This window comes from Mastigoproctus giganteus, chromosome 13 (genome assembly GCF_048544385.1).
Source record: "Mastigoproctus giganteus isolate SK-2022 chromosome 13, ASM4854438v1, whole genome shotgun sequence".
NCBI lineage: Eukaryota > Metazoa > Arthropoda > Arachnida > Uropygi > Thelyphonidae > Mastigoproctus > Mastigoproctus giganteus.
Window position 1 is genome coordinate 31,619,096 of NC_143587.1, and position 16,955 is coordinate 31,636,050.

The window sequence follows — 16,955 nt, forward strand, 5'->3', positions numbered from 1 at the left end:
ACTATAATAATCTAGCCTCTTCATTAGTGAATTTCTTAACAGATTTCTGGGATTGTCTAGTATTTATTCACTTTAGACTTTGACTATGAATAGAATTATTTTAGTGTATATTTAAAATTTTTATATTTAAAAGTAATTCATATTTTGAATGAAGCATAACCAGTTCAACATAATGCATGCAATGTTCTTAGAGAAATTTTCTTTTGCTATTTAATGTGCAAAAATAAAGATGTGAAAACTCGCTGATATCTCTCTTGACCCCACCCCCCCTCTTTTTCTTCCCTTTTTTTTTTTTTTAACTTCATAGAGATGGTGCACATACTTTGTTTACTACACTGAATGATTACAACATTCCAGTCCTAATAATATCTGCTGGACTTGGAGATCTGTTAGAGGAAGTACTTTCTTATCATGATGTGTTTTATCCCAACATAAAAGTTATTTCTAATTTCATGGAATTTGATGATGAGGTAGTATAATACTTAGTATAATTATAAAATTATATTTTTTAAAATATATAGTTTTATTTTTTATATCTCTATATAAATGTCTCTTATCTCTCAATATAAATATCTCTTTTGTGTAAAATGTCTGCTGCCATCCTTGATGGTTGCCATTAGAGGCACCACATGCTTGTACTATCAGCAGCTATAGAACATACCCCAGGGGCTCACATCTGGTGAGTATGGGCTTGGCACACCCCCGGGGTCCCGAGCTGGATATTAATAAGTACATCATATACATGTAGCATGTTGCTTTCAAATGAAATTGCCATGAAGTGCTGATCATTCCAGGCCATACTTTTAGATGATTTAAATAATCAAATGTACTTGTTATTTTTATTAATAATCAAAGTAAGTAAAGTTTCCCCCTTTATTGTATCATGAAAGAAATTTAACTTGCTTGTTTTGAGGGAGCTGGCTCGTACATTTCCCTCTATATATATATAAAACTGAGTGTTCCTCTTGCGTAAAGAAACATTGTATGATGAGTAGGAATTAGTGTTGTCATTGTGTTGACAAACATACTGCATATTAAAATTAAAGTTTAAGTATAAATAAAGACTACAGATGAATCCCATTACTGAACTGTGATTTCCAGAGGAATTCAAGAGCTACTGATATAACAAAATCTAAATGCAGTCTTTTTTTTTTTTTGTTTTGAAACACTGATAACCTTAGTTGTCATTTTTTAGGTGCATATATATATATATATATATATATATATATATATATATATATATGCTAAGTATCTATTGTCTTTACCATCTCCTTCCATACACATGTAACAGAGACACTCCCAATGGATGGATTTTTTTGAAATTTTTTATGTGTGGGCTTGTTAAAAGCCTAAATGCAAAATTTTAGTTTTAATTACAAATTAAAATCAAATAGAAATCCTGGCAGTTATTAGTTCTTTTTTCGATACAATCTGTATACAAAAAAGCAATTCATAGATTAAATGTAGTTCTAATGCAGTACTGTTAGTTTAGACAGTCTGTGCATACTTTGCATGTATCATTATGTAAGACTTGTGAAGGTGATATCGCTTGTGACGAGATACATAAATACAGAGAGAAAAGAGATGGGGGAAAAAAAAAAGAGTAATACGAGAGGAGAATAATAAATATTACACAGGTTTAATTAAACTAAATAGCCAAGTTTAGAGAACGTAAACCTATAGAGGTTGATTAAATGCTCAATAAAGTTTTTATCCTAGTAATTAATTGATAAGAAGATAACTATATTTACTTTTAATTTCTGTTAATCACAGAAAATGAAAAAAAAACCATTTAATTTAAGGAAAAGGTCAAACATGCCTGAAATGTAATGCACTGCATGCATTAACTAACTTATTAATACATAGTTTTGTTTGAGAACATTGATCTGTCCTATTCACTTTATTCTGGTTGAGCAACTGAGATCAGTATTTGAAGGCCTGCATAGTGTGCTGGAAGTAAATCTTGGATTATAACTTGAAATTGTTGAAGATGCAATACAGGGCACATTTGTGATTATACTCATCTTAACAAGGTGAATCCAAACATGAAAGATACACACCAATGAGCCAAAACATTATGACCAGCGAGTCGTTATGCAAATCGAAGCAGCTGCAGGTGAACTACGGCATGTGCACGAGTCAGGACATGGTATAAAAAACACCTGATACTGAGCTCTGTTTAATCAGTGTTACTCTTGTTCTTCAGTTGGGAAAGACAGCAGACTTAAGCGAGTTTGACAAAGGCCAAATTGTAATGGCCAGATGACTGGGTCAGAGCATATCCGAAACAGCACGGCTGGTGGGGTGCTCACGGTACCTACCGAAAGTGGTCCGAGGAGGGTAAACCCACAAACTGCCAGTGAGGCATTGGACAACCACGGCTCATCGATACTCGAGGTGAGTGAAGGCTCTCCCGAATGGTACGTGGCAACAGAAGGGCGACTGTGGTGCAACTCGCCAGTAATTGAAATGCTGGTGACGGGAGTAATGTGTCACAACACGCAGACATCGAACCATGCTGAAAATGGGGCTGCGTAGCCACAGGCTGCTCTGAGTGCACATGCTAACCACGGTTCAGCGGTGACAGCGCCTACAATGGGAACATGAGCATCGAAACTGGACCTTGAATGATTGGAAGAAGATAGTCTGATCCGATGAATCACGTTTCCTGTTTCACCATGTGGATGGCCGAGTACACGTGCATCGTTTACCTGGGGAAGTGATAGCGCCTGGATGCACTGTGGGATGAAAACAAGCTGGTGGCAGTGGTGTCATGCTTTGGGCAATGTTTCTGCTGGGATACCCTGGGTGCTCCAGTCATCCATGTGCCAGGCACTCTGATGTCTGCCACTTACCTAAACATCATTGCTGACCAGGTACACCCTTTCATGGCAACGGTCTTCCCCTCTGGCAGTGCTGTATTTCAACAGGATAATGCGGCATGATGTACCACCTGGATTGTTCGAGACTAGTTGGCAGGACACGAGGAAGACTTCTAGGTATTGTCCTGGCCTCCAAATTCCCCAGACATCAATCCTATCAAGCATCTGTTTTGTGTTGGAACAACTCCAATCTGCGGCATTTCAACCACAGACCTTACAGGAGTTAAAGGATCTGCTGGTTATGTGTTGGTACCAGATACCACAAGACACATTTAGAAATCTTGTAGCGTCCATGCATTGTCGGGTACGAGCTGTTTTGGCTGCACGTGGAGGACCAACATCATATTAGGTCGGGGGTCGTAATGTTTTGGCTCATCGGTGTAAGAATCTATAGTAGTTTAGTACCACGTACGGGTAGAAGGTACTTGTTGACATTGGTCTCGGATTTCTGTAACTTACAATTTTCATGAAATGTGTGAAGAAAGATTGTTCCAAAGAACAGAAGTAGAAGAAATAAATGAATAAGAGGAAAAGTTAGTTCTCTGAGCTTGGAGTTGGTGGATGATAAATGACAGTGAGTGAGTAGGTGGGTGAGTGAGTGAGTTGTTTAGAAGAACAGTTATGCCAGGAGTGAAAAAGAAAAGCTAGTGTTTTCAATGTAGAGGAAGTAGTATTTGTAATATACTTATAAGATATGTGATCTTTAGAAATCTGAGTGTTATCTAGACTTTTTTGTGAGAAATGAGACAGTATTTTATAAAGATTGAAGTTAACTAAATTTTTTTGATATGCTGGAGAATTACCTAGAGATCATCATTTAAGGAATTGGTAGTGGTGGATATACAAGAAGTTGAATTTGTTTGTACAGGGCAAAGTTTCTCAAATGGGAAGGTCGCTGTCATCAGTAAAACTATGGGCAGAATTTCCAGTCATTAGAGGATCATTAATATATAGAATAAAAAAAAGTGTGAGGAAGAACAGAACCTTGAGAAACGCCAGCATTAGTTGAGAAGTTAGAAGATAGTTAGATGTGTGCCACAGTCTTGGCACAGTGCTTGGGTTTCACCAAACTTTTCCATTGATCTTTTCCGTGAGTAATATAACCAAAATATCACTGGTGAATTGACATTGATGGAATTCATATTGGCAATCATTGATCAGATGGAAGAGTTTAAGAAAGGAGGTAATAAAGGAACCACTAGGTGATAGTGATCGCAGTGTACTGATGTGGGATTTACTTAAAGATGTAACTACCATCAAGGGTAAAGGGAAGAGTTTTTGCTTTCATAAAAGTGACTACAGTGATCTCAGACAGTTTTTAAATTCTGTACAGTGGAATCAACTGATGATGTTAACAACAGCGAATTCTAAATGGGAAGCCTTCAAGTAATTAATCTTGGATGCTACTAGGTTTTTCATACCAACTAAGAAATACTGTTCAAGATTTAGACCTAAATGTATGTCAGTTGAACTAATGAGACTCATGGCAGAGAAGAAAAATGCATGGATCCATATAAATTATCAGGCAACACAGAAGACTATGGTAGATATAAGCTAGTCTGTAATCAAGTCACAAAGAAAGTTAGACAAGCGAAGGCAGATTATGAGAAATCTTTGGCAAAGGATGCAAATAAAAACAATAAAGACCTTTATTTATGTAAACTCTAGAAGGAAAGGATGAATCAGATTGGTCTGCTTCGTGTTGATGGTTCGACTGTTGATGATCCTGCTCAGATATCTGACAAACTGAATGAATATTTTGCATCTACATTCACACAGGAGGAATTCTGTAAGGAAGGGGTTTACTAAACTCTAACATGCAGCTAAATGATTTTGTAATAATGAAGAGCAAAGTGGAGGAGAAATAGTTGAAGTTAAACATAAAAAAAGGCACCTGGGGTGGATGAAATCTATCCAGATATTGAAGGAGGCAGTGAGGGAAGTAAGCAAGCCCTTAGCCATAATTATGAGAGCATCCTTAGATTCAGGGGAGGTCCCCATGGACTGGAGATGTGCAAGTATATCCACAATTCAAATAATTTGACAAATTATTTGAATTTGACAACTAATTATACACCTGTTAGTTTAACTTCTATTCCAGGGAAAATAATGGAGTCACTGGTCAAAGAAGCATTGCAGGATCATCTAGACAAGACTGCAGTAATAGTTCAGACACAGCATGGGTTTGTTAAGGAATTGGTCTTGTCTGACCAATTTGGTTGGGTACTATGATGTGGTTACGAAGGAACTGTATTCAAAAAAATAATTTTGATATATATTTGGATTTCAGGAAAGCTTTTGATACTGTTGCACATGGAAGACTGCTGTACAAATTGGACAGGTATGCCATTAAGGGCAAGTTGCTACAATGGATAAAGGGATGGTTGAGTGGGAGACTACAGAGAGTGGTAATCAGTGGACTGCTCTTCGTGGACTAATGTTATTAGTGTAGTCCCCCAGGGTTCAGTGCTGGGCCCATTGTTGTTTTGTGTATTTATCAATCATGTCAATGAAGGAATATCAGGCTTAATGCCCAAGTTTGCAGATAAAGGTTGGCAGAGTTGTTAATGACAGTAAAGACAGTATGCTGCTGCAACAGGATCTAGAAAAGTTAGGCAGATGGGCTGAGAAGTGGCAGCTGACATTGACAAATGCAGAGTACTGCATATGGGTAGCAGTAACCCAAAAGAAACATACAAACTCTGTGGTGCTACACTCAGGGAAGTGGAGAGTGAAAAAGACCTGGGGTAATTGTGCAGTCAGATATGAAATTCTCTGAGTAGTGCAGACGGGCTGCCAGAGCAGGTCATGGAGTCTTATCAATGATATATAGGAATTTTGCTAGCAGAAACAAGGAGGTGATTATCCCCTTGTATAAGGTAATGGTCAGGCCACACCTTGAGTACTGTGTGCAGGTCTAGAGACCTCATTTCAAGAAGGATGTAGTGTTACTAGAATGAGTACAAAGAAGGGCAACAAAATTTGTGAGAGGAACAAAGGGGTGTTCTTACCAAGAAAGGAAGTTCTGCAAGTTGCAGCATCTGGAGACTAGGTACCTGCAAGGTGATCTGATTGAGGTGTATAAGGCCTTGAATGGTTTGAGCAGGCTCAGTGCTGATGGGATTCTTCCACTTGCTCAGATTATGAACCTGAGGTGGCATAGCTTCAAATTGAGGAAAGATAGTTGTAGAATAGATGTGTGGAAGTTTGCCTTTAGCCAGCGGGTAGTTGATTGCTGGAACAGACTTCCATCTGTTGTTGTGAAAGTTGACAGCTTAAATAAGGTAAAGGCTGAACTAGACAAACATTTAGTGACTGGATGGGTGAAATGGGAAGGGAAATTTTTTTTTTTTTTTTTTTTTCGTTTTGCATCATATGTCTGTACTAATGCTAATGCTGAGTGTAAGAATTGGCAGTTGATGGATTTCTCTATCACTCTGGAAAAAGAGGTAAATGCAATGGGATAATAATTGGAACGTAGGAATTTGTCACTGTTTTTAGCAATTAGTTGGGTATGAGAAAATTTTCATCCACAAGGGGAAACACCAGTATAATAATAACAAAAAAAAAAAAAAAAAAAAAGCAATGTAAAACAGGAGGAAACATTTGTAGCATAGGTTTTGCAAAGATTTTGGACTTCAAATGATTCTCCAGATAAGTGGATAACCATCGTCATCATCATCTGCTGTTTTCAATCCACTGCAGGATGAAGGTCTTTCCAGTTTCTTCTGTTTTGTGCAATGGTCATCCATTTAATACCAATCAACTGATGAATTTCATCTGTTCATCTCTGCTAGTGTCTTCCAGGTTTTCTTTTAGCTCCTCTTGGGTACCATTCTCATCATGACTTTGAGCTGTGTGTCTTGCCCAAGTTCATTTCAGTTCGTGTCATTTATTTGTTTGCTGCCTAATCCGTGTTTTTCTTCTTATCTAACAGTCTGATTCCTAATATAATTTGTTCCATTCTTCACTGTGTAGTTTTTAGCTTCTCTTCCCTTTTGGTGAATGCCCAAGTTTTACTTACCTAAGTCATGATGGGGAATATAGTTTGGTCCATTATTTTATGTTTCACACAAATTGGGATATTGCTCCTCAGTATGACTATATTTCCTGAATGCTATTCATCCAAAATTTACCCTTCTCTTGACTTCCAGCCATTTATCATTATTACAGCTAATGACTTATCCCAGATAAGTATATGAATCCACCTTTCCAATTACTGCTCCTTCAATGATTATATCCTTTTCTGTGACATACAGTAGTGCTTTACGGCATTCCCCTAATACGGCGGTTTCCAATTATATCCATGTTTGTTGCTTTTTTGGCATTTTTGCGCATGACATGCTCAGCAGAGGGTCCGAGAATAGCTTCACGCACCATTTTATTGTTGGTGATTCAGTTTGTTTACAGCACTTGTGCACTCTACATCTCTTTGTATTCTGGTAATTTTCCAAATTTTCAAACTTTTTAAAGTTATCATATATAATATTTTTGTGCTAATTACAATGGCATCTAAGTGTAGTACTAGTGATAAAAAAAAGGAGTTGTAAGCCTCTTACTTTAAATGCCAAGTTAGAAATGATTAAACTAAGTGAGCAAGGTATGTCTATGGCTGAGATAGGCCATAAGCTAGGTTTGGCTCGCCAAACAGTTAGTACAGTTGTGAACACTAAGGAGAAAGTGTTGAAGGAAATTAGAAGTGCTACACCAGTGAACACTAAAGTTATAAGAAAATGTGATAGCCTTATTGCTGGCACGGAAAAACCTTTACTGATGTGGATTGAACATCAAACCAGTCACAACGTGTCTTTAAGCCGAACCATCATCCAGGACAAGGCCCTAAATCTCTTCAATGCTATGAAGGCTGAGAGAGGTGAGGAAGCTGCTGAGAATAAATTTGAAGCTAGCAGAGGCTGGTTTAATAGGTTTAAGGAAAGAAGCCATCTCCACAACATCAAAGTGAGGTGAAGCAGCTAGTGCTGATACAGTAGCTGTAGAAAGTTATCCATGTGGGCTTTCTAAGATCATTGAAGATGGTGGATATACTAAATAGCAGATTTTCAACGTGGACGAAATGGCCCTATATTTGAAGAAGATGCCGTCTAGGACTTTTATTGCTAAAGAGAAGAAGTCAATGCCTGGCTTCATAGCTGCAAAAGACAGGCTAACTCTCTTCTTAGGGGCTAATGCAGCTGGTGATTTCAAGTTAAAACCTATGATGATTTATCACTCAGAAAATCCTAGGGCCCTAAAGAACTATGCAAAAGCTAGCCTCCCTGTTTATTATAAATCTAATTCAAAAGCATGGATGCTGGAGGTCTTTTCTCAAATTGGTTCACAGACTATTTTAAGCCTACAGTTGAGACTTATTACAAGGAAAAGAAAATTCCTTTTAAGATTTTACTTCTTGCAGACAATGCTCCTGGCCATCCTAGAGCTCTAATTGGTTTGTACAAGGAGATAAATGTTATTTTTCTGCTGCAGTATGGACCAAGGTGTAATTGCAGCATTTAAATCTTATTACTTAAGAAGAACTTTTGCTGCAGCTATAAATGCCTTAGACAGTGATACAGTAGCTGGGCATAAACAAAATAAATTAAAAACATTTTGGAAAGGCTTCACGATTTTGGATGGCATAAAAACTATTTGAGATGCATGGGAGGAAGTTAAAGAAACAACATTGAAAGGTGCTTGGAAGAAGCTACTTCTCACACTTATGGATGATTTTGAAGGCTTTGAGAATTCAGTGAAGGAAGTCACTGAATTCTCAAACAAATGTTGTGGAAATGGCAAGGGAATTAGAATTGGAAGTTGAGCCTGAGGGTGTGTGTGCAGAATTGCTTGTCTCTCACAATGAGACCCTAATGGATGAAGATCTTCTGATTGAAAAGCAAAGAAGGATGTTTCACGAAGAGGAGTCCCATCCTGATGATATTCCTGCTATCCCTAGAGAAATGACCAGAGGAATTGGAAGAAGCTATCAACTCTATAGAAACGGGGATGACAGCTTTTGAGAGAATTGATCCAAATTTCGAAAGAAGTTCTAAAGTGAATGCAAGACTTCTAGACAATATTGCATGCTATAAAGAAATTCTAAGGGAAAGGAGATGGAAATTCATGAGGCAAAGTTTATTGTTTTCCTACTTTATGAAAGTACCATCACAACCTTCGACAGAAACAGCTAGCCTTGAACAATCTTCAAAGTTAACAGCAACACAAATCCCTGCAAGAGCTTCAACCAAGTTTCCATTGTCAAAACAAATAAGATTTGTTAATGAGTCAGATGATGAAAATGTGCTATCTTCTTTATCCTTCCTACAAAAAATATACAGTGGGACCTCGTACCACGAACTTAATTTGTTCTGCAAACTGGTTCTTGGTACGAAACACGATTTTCCATAGTATCCTATGGGAAATAAATTAATTGGTACTGGACCCTCCACAAAAAAAGGCCATCATTTACATACACTATTTATTCTTCTTCATGGTTACAGGTTCTTCAAGTTCTTCTGCCTGTTTCTGCTTTTTAGCATTGAAGAATCTATCCAGTGTTGATTGCTTTTCTCTCTTTTTAAGGAGGCTCCTGAAGTAGTGAAGTGCTATGTCATTGTAGAGGTCCCCCACTCTGTGTGCGCCTCCATAGCCAGGTGGGAAGGAGCAGCAGTTCGTAGCACCCGCTTCTTGATTAGACCGGGGTTCGAGCCCGTCACCACCAAATACGGAGGATGCGGAAAGGTCAGGGAATGACCACCGCATATCCCGGAGCAATATGGCCTTAGTTGCTAATGCTCCTAAAAACCAAATAACACACCCCCACTCTGTTCACTTCAGCTGTGTTGGCGTGCCACTCCAACACCCTGTTGTGAAGCTTCTTCCAGTCCTGAAGAATCTCTTTGATAGTAGCTGAAGACATTGGACCTTTGGTGATGTTTTCCTCTTTCTCCTCCTCTGAGGAAACATTTTTTTCCGTTTCCCAAATTTGATGTTTATTCAGCTCCTTCAGTTCTTCTGTGGTCAGCTGCACTTCATGCTCCTCTATTAACTCCTCCACATCTTCTTCTTCCACTTCCAAGTCCAGGTCCTTAGCTGCTGCTAAGGAGCATTATCAGGTTCTTCTCCTTGAATACAGGCTGGCCGCAGGTTTCTCCAGGCAGAGTTCAGGTTACTGACTGACACTTCACGCCAAGCTTTTTCTATGAGTCTAATGGCGTGCACAATGTTAAATTCTTCCTTCCAAAATTTGCTCAATGTCATGAAGCTGGAAGCATGGCAAACTTCAAAGCACCTGGTGAAAAGTGCTTTGGTGTAGAGTTTCTTGAAGTGTGCTATGACATTCTGGTCCATTGGCTGAATTAGAGGTGTAGTTTTGGGAGGTAAGAAAACAATCTTCAGGAAGCTGAACTCCAATTCCAGGGCATCTTCTAAATCAAGTGGGTGGCCAGGTGCATTATCCATGGTGAGGACAGCCTTCAGTAGCAAGTTCTTTTCCTCCAGGTATTTCTTCACTGTAGGTGCAAAGACTTCAAGCACCCAGTCCTTGAAAAGAAGCTTAGTAACCCAAGCTTTTGGGTTAGATTTCCAGTAGACTCAAAGTTTACCTTTGACAATTGAGTGCTTCTTAAATGCTCTTGGTGTTTCAGAATGATACACCAAGGGGGGCTTGATCTTCAGGTCTCCACTAGCATTGGCGGCAGAGAGGAGAGTCAGTCTGTCCTTTATAGGCTTGTGGCTTGGCAGAGCTTGTTCTTCCTTTGTGATGTAGGTTTTGCTGGGCATTTTTTTCCAGAAAAGCTCAGTTTCATCATAGTTGAAGACCTGTTGTGGTAGATATCTTTCATGAGCTTCTGAAATTTCTTGGCAAATTTATCAGCACTTGCTGCCTCCCCATGCCTTATGACACTGATTGCCAGTCCTCCTCTTAAACTTCTCAAACCATCCCCTGCTTGCCTTAAATTCAGATTCTTCAGAGCTTGGCCCTGGAGTTTTTTCCTTCAGGTCAGCATAGATATGCTTGGCTTTCAGACCTATGACTTCTTTGCTGATGGTATCTCCTACCATTTGCTTTTGGTGGATCTACAGTAGCAGCAAGTTCTCTATTTCTTCAATGATGGGGGTTTCTTAGGGTACTTAATCTGGTCACTCCCTTTGCAACCTCAACATCCTTGATGGTCTCCTTGTTCTTCAAGATGGTTCCAATGGTGGATTTGTTGACTCCATATTCAATTGCCAGATCAACTACCCTAGCTCCTTTTTCATGCTTGGCAATGATGTCTTTCTTGGTTTCAATGGTGATCTTCTTGAGTGTTTTCTTGGGCTGACTTACACCGACACTTTTCTTAGGACCCATTTTTTGAATCTTTTTTAAACTCTTTTTCAAAAGAAAGTTTCAAAAAACAAATTTGGAACTTTCCTGAAACAAAAGAAAGACCTGGTGAATAAAACAGAATGTGTGTTGTGTTTGCATTAACCACTTCCCTGATTATCCCAAGTTAACTCGGGTTAGCATTTTAATGTCATAAATTATTATCCCAAGATATCTCGTGGTCATGTACGAATTTGTTCTTTCAGTACTTACCTGAGTGAAGCTGTCAGAAGCTTGTTTGTTATTTGGGAGCATTAGCAACTAAGGCCATATTACTCCGGGGGATATGCAGTGGTCATTCTCTGACTTTTCCGCATCCTCCGTATTTGGTGGTCATGGGCTCGAACCCCAGTCTAATCAAGAAGCATGTGTTATGCACTGCTGCTCCTGCCCACCTGGCTACTGAGGCGCCGCTGTCAGAAGCAGTGAAGGGTCACCTGAGTGAAACCGTCAGCGCATGGTAAAGTAGTGCATTCATCGCAATATGGCTCTTGTGGCCATTCACCGGTGGGTGCGTTTCTTGGAATATTTTTATCTGAGACAAGTGTCAGATGATGCCTGCTGATACCTTGCATATTGTTGTCACCTGGTGTTCTTTCCTGAGCACTGTGCTGCATGAGGTTGTCTGTTTCGTTTTCAAGAATTAATTATGGATAATTAATAATGAAGAATTAATTATGGGTAATGACTGAAGAATATTGCAGTTCTGATCGGGATAATAATTCTAGGAATGTACAACATTGAACATCTCATTGAATACTTCAATTTGTTCCATAATCAAGCATCGTATTACACGCCATAAAAGCAATAAAAATTAGTATTTTTTTGTCACGAAAATAGGGAAAAATAGTAAAGGAAGAGGTTAAACCCCGGGTTCGTGGTATGAAAAGTTCGCCGTACGAGGCCCCACTGTATTCATTTTTTTTCAAATTTACATTCATCAATCACTATAAGCTAAGGGCGAAAATGTTAACGTAAGCAATATATGTACTGTATATTCATTTGATTTTCGTATCGTTTTTGAGCTCTGTTGCTCACTTAATATATGATAGTTTAAACATGTTATTAGGCTTTTATATGAATTTGCAAGTGAAATAAAGGCTATTTTCCACTTTTCGGCGGAGATCTGAAACATAACCCACCGTATGAGTGAGGCCCTACTGTACTTGTTCATCATTACTTTTGTTTTAGCCATATTCATCTTTAGTCCGAAATCTTTACTAACTCTGCATAACTGATTTTAAGATTTTCCTCTTAATTCTTTGGGATCATGGCTTATGATCAGAATGTCATCTGCAAATCGTTAGATACTCTCCATTCACATTGACTCCTTTCTGCGACCAGTCTGATCTTCTGAAAGCTTCCTCAAGGGCAGCAGTAAACAGCTTCGGAGATATTGTGTCTCCTTGTCAAACTCCTTTCTCAATTTTAAATTTGCCACTGTCTTTGTCTAGTCTAATAAACAAGGTAGTGTTCTCAAATATTTTCTTCAAAATCATAATACAGCCTTTGGAGTACTGCGTAATAAAATTATAGGACTCTCTCTTTTTTTTTTTTTACTGAGAAGTTTAATGTAACAGTGTATCAGGATCGAACATTATATGATCCCTCAGTTTGGAGACTGGCAATTAATTTTACTGTTGGAGCTGTTCAATATCATAATGTACGGGGTATCTATGCTGTGTCTTTCTGGTGCCCGAAACATTGCCTTATGCTGTATGGAGTCAAATGCCTTTTCATAATCCACAAATGCCAGGCATAATGGTGTTTTATATTCATTTACTTTCTCCATTAGCTGCGATATTACGTGAAGGTGATCCATAGTTGAGAATCCTGTCCTAAAGCTAGCTTGCTCTTTTGGTTGATTTTCATCAAGTATTCTTTCTAATCTGTTAGTAATGACCCTTGTGAACAACTTGTAGATGTGGGACAACAAGCTAATTGTTCTATAATTTCCATTTTCTGATTGATTTCCTTTCTTAAGCAGCAAAGTTATGATTGCATTATTTCACTCCTTAGGTGTCATGCCTTTCCTAAGGTATTTTGTGAAGAGTCTTGCCATACTTGAGAATGTTTCTGTGTTAAGTCCTTCCTCCCAATTTTAACAACTCAACAGTAACTTCATCTTCACCTGGGGCTTTCTGATCCTTCATTTTCTTCAATGCATATTTTACATCATCAGGAAGGATATCGGGTATGGCGTATGTGTTGCTAATTTGTGACCCATCTTCCCCACTGCTTGCGTCATTCCCTTACTCCTTATATAATTCTTTATAGTGGCCTTCTGCTATTTATAAATACACCATCGCTATTCTTCACTTTCAAGTACCATTTGTCTTTCTGTATTACTGCTCATGGCTGCTGATTTAAGTCCTTTGTTTTCCCTTAATGCTTGTTCTACTTTTCTTTTGTTAAACCTTCTTATGTCCTCTCTGAGTTTCTTTCTAGTGGCTTTGCATAATTCAGTATACTCAATTTTGTCCTTGTCAGTGTTTATCTTGCTCTTCATTTGTTGTCTTCGGTTTATCATGACAAGTGTTTCTTGACTAATTTTTTCAGTGGATAACCATATACAGTAATAACTATACACAGTGAATCCATTTGCTTTCCTTATGAATCAAAGCAAGCTAGTGAGCTGTTTCTGGAACAAATTATAACTGGAGATGAGAAACTGGTACCCATTTGTTGTGAAAGACAGTGATAAGATCTCAAATCCCCTTACCTACTCTAACAAAGGATTCATACACAAAAAAGTTATGCTTTACATATAGCATAGTAGAATATGCTTTACATATAATAGAATATAAAGAGCATAATTCATTTTGCTGTAGCAGCCAAATCAGATTGTCACTACCAAATTCATATCAATTGCTTGTTTATTTAAGCACCCCAAATCATTCCATTAACTAGGTTTGAAATTTTCTCACCAAGAACCATATGAGGAAACTAGAAACCTTGTAAAAACCAAGTTTATTTAATAATTAATTCATTTGTCTTCAGTAAAGTTAATTCACTATCAACGTTTATCTGTGACTTATATCAGTATGAAGTATAATTTTTCCACCATTAATTCTGAACTGATTTTCCATGTTAACCTCTGTCAGTGAGATTCAGTACTTAACCATATAAAACTGAGTTATGAAAAAATGAAATGAAAAAAATGTACTATTTTCTTTTATTAAAACTGTGAGTAACTTTGTAAAATTCATTTTTATCCTTTGTTACCTCAAATGAATTTACAGTTAAAATTTCATGGAAAACTTGGGTTCTATTTGAGTTCTAAATGATATGGTAAGCCACATTTAACAATGAAATTAAATTCTGATTATGTTTAGAATTAAATATTAACTTCTAACTTGATATTTTGTGGCATTCCTGTAGGGTGTCTTATCAGGATTTAAAGGAACTCTGATCCACATGTTTAATAAAAATCAAAGTTCTATGAACAATCCAGAATATTTTAAACTTATAGAAGGAAGGAAAAACATAATACTACTTGGAGATTCGCTAGGAGATCTGGATATGGACAAGGGAGCAAATGGTGAAAATGTTCTCCGAATTGGCTTTCTTAATGATAAGGTTAGTTAACAGTTTGTTGTTTGAGGTGTGTGTGACGTTTTGTGATGTTTTTTGCACATTGTGCAAAATAACTTTTCTTAAATTTATTTTTATTTGTTTTTGGTGGGGGGGGGAAAGAGGATGGAAAGATCTCTAAAGAATTATGATAACACATTAAAGAAAAATTTCAGAACTAAGTAGAATTCAAATTGAGGAAGGATGGTTGTAAGATAGATATGCTTAAGTTTGCCTTTGGCCAGCAAGTAGTTGATTGTTGGAACAAACTTTCATCTGTTGTTGTGGAAGAAGATAGTTTGAATAAATTCAAGGAAGAACTAGACAAATTATTGGAGGGGATGGTTTTCTGATTTGCTGGAAGGAAAACAGATATTTTTGTCAAGCAACATTTGCCAGCTGCTGACTAATACAGCCATGAATAAGAAAGCCAAAAAATGACTGTCCCTCCCAGTCCAGATTGACTCAATTCTGTGATATTTGAATCTGGTTTAAGGTTGTTAGTTCCAGCAACAAACGTGTTAATACATATAATATAGATGAACAGATAATCATTACTAATATGAAAGCTTTTTAAATGTTTAATTTATGTGTTCAGATATTATGTATGGTTGTATAAAATTTTAGATGAATATCATACAGATTTCAACATTAACAGAAATTGTTATATCTCATCATATTACTTTTTTTTTTTTTTTTGAGGATAAGCCAATTGTAATTGGTTGAAATTAGTCATCAGTCTAGTTTGCACATTTTTCAAAAGCCTTCTTGGTTTCATGGTAATCATAAGTACAAGGTATCTGAGAAAAAACTTTGCAGTTTTAGAAATTAATATTTCTGTAAAACAGCATAACAAACTGCATATGCTAAACACTGAAATTCACTATGTGAGTCAGTGCAACTCAGCGGGTATGTATATTATGCTTACCTGCCAGCTCTGATTTTACCTGAAGATCTTTTTATGGTTTTCCAGAAAATTTACGTTTTAATATTAGTAACGGCGGAACGATGCAAGGAAGAAAGTTTCTATAGCAAAAAAAATTTAAAAAATAAAATAAATAAATACATTGCCTATTTAATTTGCCCATCCCTTCTAATAACTTGTCTAACCCTACTTTAAATTTAGTCAAATTACTATTTCCACAACACCAAACAGAAGTTTGTTCTAACAATATTTACTTTTTACCTGAAAACAAATTTTCATATATAATAATGTGTTTATATTTTTCACTTGATAATCTTTCCTGCAACCATCCTTTTCCACTTTAAATTTATCCCCTTGTGTGTGTGGGGGGGGGGGGAGGAATGAGTAAGATGCCATCAGTATTTAGTTTACTCAATCCTTTTAGAGCCTTAAACACTTGAATCAGGTCTCATCACAGGTGCCTAATTTCCAGATGATTTAGTTCACAGAAATCAATTCTTTCTTGGTTAAGAGTACTTTTTTGTGTCCCTAACTAATCTTGTTGTGGTTGTTTGCAACCATTTCCACAGATCTACCTGCTTAAAATAAGTCTGCCAGATGTGTATGCAGTATTCAAGGTGTAGCCTAACTATTTCCTAATAACAACAACATTATCACCTCCTTGTTCCTGCTGACTAAATTCTTATATATCATTATTATATATGCTATATATATATGCTGTCCTAGCATATAATTATATATGCTAAGGCAGCTCACAGAACTCAGTGAACCTAGATGGGCTGCTAACCTAGCAGCCCATCTGCACTGCTCAAAGAACTTCATTTCTACCACCAAATTGGTATGTTATTGCAATTTGGTAGTAGTTTCATCATCATCAGCCATTTTCAATCCACTGCAGGATGAAGGCCTCTCCAGCAACTTTCCAGTTCCTTCTGTTTTGTGCAATGGTCATCCATTTACTACCCACAGTCTCATGAATTTCATCTGTCCATCTCCGTTGTTGTCTTCCAGGATTTCTCTTAGCTCCTCTTGGGTAGTTTACTGCTACCCAAATATAAAATCAGTTGTCACATTTCCATCCATCTGTCTAATTTATCTAGGTCTTGTTGGAGTAGCATACCCTGATCTGTTATTAACCAGCCTGCCAACCTCTTTATTATCAGGAAACTAAGATGTTAAACTTTACATACCACATCAATATTGTTAATAAATA

At 37.3% G+C, this 16,955-nt stretch overlaps 2 protein-coding genes across 6 annotated transcripts in view; one reads left to right on the plus strand and one right to left on the minus strand.

The window, feature by feature from the left end:
• The window catches only part of LOC150075920 (cytosolic 5'-nucleotidase 3-like), an 87,455-nt gene that overhangs the window by 67,526 nt on the left and 2,974 nt on the right, over positions 1–16,955 (plus strand). For all 5 annotated transcript variants that reach the window (XM_090388037.1, XM_090388036.1, XM_090388039.1 and 2 more), the window contains 2 exons: positions 308–470; positions 14,626–14,823. In XM_090388037.1, coding sequence (XP_090244163.1) covers positions 308–470; positions 14,626–14,823 — 361 coding nt within the window. The remainder of the gene's footprint in view (positions 1–307; positions 471–14,625; positions 14,824–16,955) is intronic.
• The window catches only part of LOC150075921 (BMP-binding endothelial regulator protein-like), a 210,069-nt gene that overhangs the window by 8,397 nt on the left and 184,717 nt on the right, over positions 1–16,955 (minus strand). The gene's annotated exons all lie outside the window — the stretch shown is intronic.